We start from the raw sequence: 7,123 nt of genomic DNA on the forward strand, positions 1-7,123 counted from the left end.
TATGATGCTGCTTGGCCTGCTGTGTTCATCCAGCCCTGCACCTTGTTAGCATGGAAACAGATGCTGGAATCAGTATTGAGAAAAAAAATGCTGGAGATCACAACAGGTCAGGCAACTTTAATTAACTTTTTCTTTTCATGCGGTTAAGAATCCAATATAGAAAAGTACCACAGACAATGCATTAATACACTGTCTAATTTTTATACAATATCTCAATGAAAGTTGGATTCGAGAAATTCAAGCTGCGACATTAATTTCAGTTTTGTTTTCCTCAGAAATCCACATGATGTTACTGCCAGCCCTTTGTTTCCAGTAAAAATTATAAACATTAAATGATGTCAATATTTTGGGTTGTGTTTTTAATTCTCTAACGTTTGAGTTGAAAATCAATCATTCCAATTGAAGTGAAAGCCAGACAGTTTAAATAACACATGGATTGTCCAAAAATTTAGATGTACCACCATTCAACAAACAGAGAATGAACTCCATTGTGTGTAGAAAGGGTACAGGAAATTAATTTGTGTGTGAGGGGGCCGGAGCGAGTTTGAACACCAGGTTCCCCTTACATTGTATAAAACTGTCTACTCCAAATAGGTAGTTAACCAGCCTCAGATTGGGCCAATGATAGGCAACAGAGACCACTAGAAAGCGAGGTTACCTGGCTGGATTGTCACAAAGAGGTCGGAGGTACAGAGAGTTACAGAACCCCAGATGATTCAATATTACGGGGTATTCCTGAGGTGTGCTCAAAGTAAGGTTCACATTTCCTTGTACATACAGAAATAGATTTTGATGACTTTGACCAACAACATTTGCATTGAAATTCATGTTGTTGTGATCTCTTCCCAGTAAAGATTAAAAATGGAGTATTAAAGTAAACTTGCTAATGGCAGTAAGCCAAGAATAAACACAATTTCAGGCTTTGGAATCAGCAAAAGAACTTTATGCCTTTAAAAGAAGACAAATCTTTATCAGGTGGCATGGTTACTCACAGGTTGACAATGCTGTCTTAGAGAACCAGGCACTCAGGTTTGAATTCATCCTCGGGTGACTGTTTGTATGGAGTTTGCACCTTCTCCCTAAGTCTGTGCAGGTTTCTTCCCACAGAAGAGATTTACCAGGATGTTGCTGGATACAGAAGGTTTGAGTTATGAAGAAAGGCTGGAGAGGCTGGGACTTTTTTCACTGGAGCGCAGGACATTGAGTGGTGAACTGGTAGAAGTTTATAACATAATTAGCAGTATAGATAGAGCTATTGGTAGTTGTCTTTTCCCTAGGATGGGGGATTTCAAGACTAGGGGGCACATTTTTAAGGTGACAGGAGAAAGATTTAAAAAAGATATGAGGGGCAAATTTTTTACACAGAGGATGGTTCACGTGTGGAATGCACTTCCTCAGGAAGTGGTTGATGTGGGTACAATTACAACATTTAAAAGATATTTGGATAGGCACATGAATAGGAAAGGTTTGGAGGGATATGGGCCTGGAGCAGGCAGGGGAGATGAGTTTAGTTTGGGATTATGTTCAACATGGACTGGTTAGACTGAAGGGTCTGTTGCTGTGCTGTATTCCTCTGTTACTCTATGTACAGTCCAGGTGGATTAACCATGGGAAATGCAGGGTGATATGGTAGGGGGTGGCGGCGTTGAATGAGATGCTCTTTGGAAGGTTGGTGTGGACTTGATGGACCAAATGGGCTGCTTCCACATTGTAGGGATTCTATGATTCTACAACTGTATGATTAGGACTCAAAGCTGAAAACTCAAAGTAAGGCAGTGAGTTGATAATTAAAGCAGTTACCGTTCTCCAAATTATACCAAGCGTACCTAAAGTCTGGTAAAACACAATTTAGATACAACAGAGAAGAATTACTCAGATAAGAAGACACCACAGCAGTCTCACAATCCAGAAAAGGTAGTGAATGTTTCATGGGATAGATTTTTGTGTGAAGCTGGATGCTGGCTTTTTTTATTCATTGACAAGATGTGAGTAACCCCATTCCCATAGGGCAGTTAAGAGTGAATCATATTGCTGTGGGCCTGTAGTCACATGTCAATCAGACAAGGATGGCACGTTTGCTTCCCTAAAGTGAACTAAATGAGGTTTTCCAACAATCAGCAACTCTTGCATGATTATCATTAGACTCTTAATTTTACGATCCTTTATCGAATGAAATTTCCGCCATCAGCCATGGTGGGTTTGAGGCCAGAACATCATCTGGGTCTAGCAATAATACCTCTCGGCCATTACCTCCCATTTGCATGAATAATGTGAGGAACACTGCTGCATAGAACCTTATCATATTTGGGATGATAAAATAATCACAGAGAAGAAATGTTAGATTATGCAGAGCTTTTATTGAATTTCAGCTTCATTTTTCAGTTGCATTTTCCCTTCACTGGTTCAGAATGAAAATAAAAGCTTTATTTATTTTCAGTTGTCTTCAGGGATTTTTACTTTCCAACATTTCAAAAAAAGTGCAGCGATGAAAGCACCCACAGTTCCCAGGCCAAGCTTGGCAACAACTGGGATTCCAGTGGCCCCTGTAAAAAAAAAGAAAAACAAACAATAACAACATGACGTGTCCTGAATTTATCAATAATCAACATTTCTTATAATTCTGATCCCTATAAGGAGCTTGATACCATCCCCCAACTCAAGAAGCTTGATACCATCCAGGACAAAGCAGCCTGCTTGATTGTCAATACATCCACAAGCATCCACACGCTCCTGCACCGATGCTCAGTAGCAGCAGTGTGTACTATTTACAAGATGCACCGCAAAAATTCACCAAAGATCCTCAGACAGCACCTTCCAAACCCACAACCACTTCCATCTACAAGGACAAGGGCAGCAGACATATGGGAACACCACCACCTCCAAGACCCCCTCCAAGCCACTCACCATTGTGACTTGGAAATATATTGCTGTTCCTTCATTGTTGCTGGGTCAAAATCCCGGAATTCCCTCCCTAATGGCATTGTGGGTCAACCTACAGCAGGAGGACTGCAGTGGTTCAAGAAGGCAGCTCACCACCACCTTCTCAAGGTCAGCGGGGGATGGGCAAGAAATGCTGGCCAGCCAGCGATGCCCACATCCCACAAATGATTAGAAAAAATAATATTTTGGGGGAAGATGGAATCAAAAATAAATTTATTAGATAGTTAATTTCTTTACTTGTATTCACAATAAAGCAAACCCATCTATTATTGGCACATTGCAAGTTTAAAACATAAGTAGCATTAATATTTATTGCAAACATGTAAGTTAGCATTGGTAAAGTCTATACTGAGAGAGGTTTCCAAACCAATAAATATTATTTGACACTTATAAATTCAAGGTGTCAGACTTTATCAGCGAGACTTTGAACAAGAAATGCTCAGAAAATATCCATTACTTATCAGGGGATTTTACCGGCAGATTGAAGGATTGCAACCAGACTTCCAGCAGCTACTCCTCCTCCTTTGGCAATAGCTGCTGAGGACATCATACTTGCTGCAATGGAGCCACTTGCTATTCCAGCACTCGTAAATCCCACAGCTCCCAGAACCACTGGGGCAGCAGCAATGGTAACAACTGAAAGATAATATATCTCCATTTCAATATGGCACAATATACAGGAACTTAGTATAGATTAAAACACCAGGGAATCAAGCGTGAGAACAACATTGGTCCAGTTTAACAGTATTGCTCAAATCCAGCAATTCTAAAGTCAAGTTCATTCCCATCTGCAATTAAGGTTTATTTCTTTCACAATATATCAATGCAGCAGCATTTTGCAATATCTATTTTATTTATAATAATCTTACAAATCTAGGACATGATTCAACATTTATGCTGAAGATGTTTTGCTTGGGATTTCTACTTTAGATTGTCCACTGCAACTTTGGTCGAAAATCTTGAGAAACCAGAATAAATGTCCACTTTTGCTATTGCTCCAAGAGTTGGCCTGATTTCCAAAAGTTATTGCATACAATTGGGAGAATGCCCATTGAAATCCCTCACCCACACCTGACACTGCAATAACAGCTACCAACATCTGTACACTCTTGATTCATGCTGTGTTGCCATGCATTGAAATTGTAGGGACACATCTACAATGTTCAAAATATCAAGAACTCCCAGAAATCTAATAATCCTGCATGGTTAGATGGTGCTGTGTGTTATCACATTGAGTACTGCGTGACTGACATGACATTATTGTTCCTTCATTCTCTGGATGATATTTCTGATGTTATTTGAAAGTAACCTGATGAGTTACCATTGTCTACTTTCAAGATATCGGTGATGATTTTACCTAGACCCAGCAGAAACTATGTGCTGCATTCTTAGGTCCTGTTACCAGCAGGAATAGAGGCAAATTTGGATTGTCTGTCAGTGTACCATTTTACCAACGACATTGCTGGTGCTAATGAATTTTACCAAAGCAGGGGGAACAGCCATAAGATCCCAGCTAATTTATCAACGAGGCCAATTAACATTGTTAAATAGCTCCTTGAGATCTTGGTGACATCGTGGTAATGTAACAAGGCCAAGAATCCAGCGAACAGGCGAAAGCATTGTGAACATAGATTGGAGTCCCATCACCACAGATGGTGAAATTTGAATTTAACCAATAAATCTGGAATCAGAATCTAACTTAATCATAATGATCAAACCATTGGTAATTATCATAAAAAGAAACCTGGCTCATTAATGCCCTTTAGGGAAGAAAATTATCTGCTCTAAATGTGATTCCAGACCCACATGTCTCTAACATGCCCTTGGAGTAGTATGACCCCAGTAAGATTCTCCATTGTATCAAATTACTACTAAGTGTAAGAAAAGTAAGAAACCAGACAGAGTACCCAGCAACATTCGAGTATTGGAAATGACAATAGCAAACCTAGCCTTGGTCAAACGTGCCTGGTGAAAATCCTGGAAGCCTCTTCCTAACAACGTTGTGAGTGCATTTGCAGCACACTGACTACAGTGCTTCCAGATGACAACTTACATTTGTTACAACATTCTTGTGCAATCTAATTGCAACACAAATGAGATACGTTGCTTCCAATTATTGATGATCTGTGGTGGATTTGTTTACAGCTAAATTAATGTGTGTAGTGCAGTGTAATCTCTAGACTTGGCTTTTATTTAAAGACCGCTTTCATATGCTACAAGTGTAAACACAAACATTGCATAAGAGCAGAATTAATTATATAGAGATGCATATTGTAAAGTTTACAAGTCCAGGAGTTTAAATTTCATGTATCATTTCAAGTTTTGACAACTTTCTAGATCTTGCTATGTTGTCACTTTCTGGTAGTGGGGATTTTGCCCTTGGGTGATGTAGGTTTGTGGACATGTTATCATGTGTTGATTGTTGTCCTGGTGTTCGGTCTGGGTGTGTTCTTTTGTGTTTGGCTCCACAATTTGTATAAATGTTTTCTATTCCTCCTCAGCATTGTTCCATTAGATGTTGCAAATTTCTAAGTCTGGGCTCACTGTTTACTTTCTCTATTACTGCAAGAAAGTAGGCTCCCACTGTAGGGTGTGTCCCACATGTCATTGAAATAGTTCCACAGCTGCACCATTTTTATCCTCCCATATTTGTTGAGAAGTGTGTCCTGCTTCTTGGAGAATTTGGAGAGGTGATGGTTTGGCAAGATTGTTCTCACTTGCCCTCTGTTAAGGCATTTACTGACTGCATCCTTTGTTTAAAAGGTTTGATATTAGAGCAGATAATCCATGGCATTTCATTTTATGGTGATGGACTTATTATCCATCCTGGTGTGCTTTGTGTTCAATACTTATTGTACATTTTCTATTTTTTCGCTTGAAACTTGTTTTAGGGATGATTCGTTATTGTAAATGCAGCCCACCTTTATTGTCATTGCTTGAGTTTAGACAAGTTTTCTCTTCATTCAATGAGCTTTTCAGTAGGGTGGATTTGAATTAGCTGTCTGCCTGCACCAAACTAACGAACTGGATATATACACAGTCTGTAAAATTATCTTATTTTCTTACATTTTCTGTACTGTGGAAACTTCTACATTATTGTTCTCCTTTGTTTGCTGCTGCTCCTTTTGGTCATCAAGTTTGCAAGGCTGGTTTCTTCTTTGATTTACTTTATTCAAAGTAAATTTCTCCAGATAATAATAATATGCATATTATACAGTCGAAACACAGCCTGTGCCTAGAGTTCTACCTTGCAGGCAGCTGGCTGCCCTGTAAGAACAGCCAGAGACATCTTCCTTTGTGCTTGTTATGATTCCAGTTGGTGAAGTGTTGTCGCCCTTGACTTCCCTTTTGTTTTCCATTATTTAAAGAAAAAGATTATATGATTGAATAGCGCTTACTTGCACTTGTTACTGCAGCTCCAATTACCATCATGATTGTCTGCTGATGTTTCCCCTGCAAATTAAGTAAAGGTCTCATGTTAAATTCTCGATCGCAAAATCTTTACTGTGGAAGTAAATAATGTAGACATCACACCTGCCCTAACAGCGTCACATGCAACCACCCCAGACACATATAAACAGAACTCACTTTTATTGTGATTGTTCTTTCATTTCAACACATGACCATGAATTCAAAATGATGGTGCAGTTATCTAAAAAGGAAGCCTTTTGCATTTACACAATACATTTACAGACATTGGGCATCCCAAAGTGCTGTGCAACTAATAAATGTTGCAATGCAGGAAAGGCAGCAAAGTCAGCAAAGTGTATGTTGCAGCAACTCCCACAAACAACAATATTTTTGAAGAATTCTTTCACAGGATGTGGGAATGGCTGGCAGGGCTAGTATTCATTATCCTTTCCTAAATGCCCTTGAGAAGGTGGGTTAAGATTTTTGAATCACTGCATTATTTGACACACCTGTAATAAAATCCCCATGTCTCAGGCAAGGAGGGTAAGAGGTTGAGAAGGAGGGACCTTCATCGTGACCTCAGCCACTGAGGGAATTGAACCTGTGGTGTTAGCATCACACTCAATCACAAACTGGTTATCCAGTCAACTGAGCTAACCAACCCTGAGGGTATAGCTATTCTGAAGTTAGGAAGTGAGTTCCCAAATTTTGACCCAGCAAAAGTGAAGGAGCAGCAATAAAGTTCCAAGTCAGGATTATGTATGGCTTGGAG

At 39.5% G+C, this 7,123-nt stretch overlaps 1 protein-coding gene across 2 annotated transcripts; it reads right to left on the reverse strand.

Moving 5' to 3' along the window:
* Positions 1-2,337: 2,337 nt before the first annotated feature.
* LOC125486241 (interferon alpha-inducible protein 27, mitochondrial-like) lies at positions 2,338-6,550 on the reverse strand. Of its 2 annotated transcripts, XM_048612892.1 has the most exons (4): positions 6,529-6,550; positions 6,339-6,393; positions 3,415-3,576; positions 2,338-2,543 (listed from the first exon to the last, which is right to left on the reverse strand). In XM_048612892.1, the coding sequence occupies exons 2-4, from the start codon at positions 6,370-6,372 to the stop codon at positions 2,434-2,436; spliced, it is 306 nt and encodes a 101-aa protein (XP_048468849.1). In that variant the 5' UTR covers positions 6,373-6,393; positions 6,529-6,550; the 3' UTR covers positions 2,338-2,433. The 2 variants fall into 2 exon arrangements, with proteins under 2 accessions (XP_048468849.1, XP_048468850.1); XM_048612893.1 differs by lacking the exons at positions 6,339-6,393; positions 6,529-6,550 and adding an exon at positions 4,848-4,940.
* Between the last annotated feature and the right edge of the window lie 573 nt (positions 6,551-7,123).

This window comes from Rhincodon typus, chromosome 27 (genome assembly GCF_021869965.1).
Source record: "Rhincodon typus isolate 14 chromosome 27, sRhiTyp1.1, whole genome shotgun sequence".
Classification (NCBI taxonomy): Eukaryota; Metazoa; Chordata; class Chondrichthyes; order Orectolobiformes; family Rhincodontidae; genus Rhincodon; species Rhincodon typus.

Excerpts from the sequence above, each read along its gene's own strand:
- LOC125486241 (XM_048612892.1), bottom strand. The coding sequence starts at position 6,372 with ATGATGGTAATTGGAGCTGCAGTAACAAGTGCAA. Across the intron at positions 3,577-6,338 it reads AGCTGCAGTAACAAGTGCAA|TTGTTACCATTGCTGCTGCC; the intron begins GTAAGCGCTATT and ends ATTATCTTTCAG. Across the intron at positions 2,544-3,414 it reads TGCAATCCTTCAATCTGCCG|GGGCCACTGGAATCCCAGTT; the intron begins GTAAAATCCCCT and ends TTTTTTTTACAG.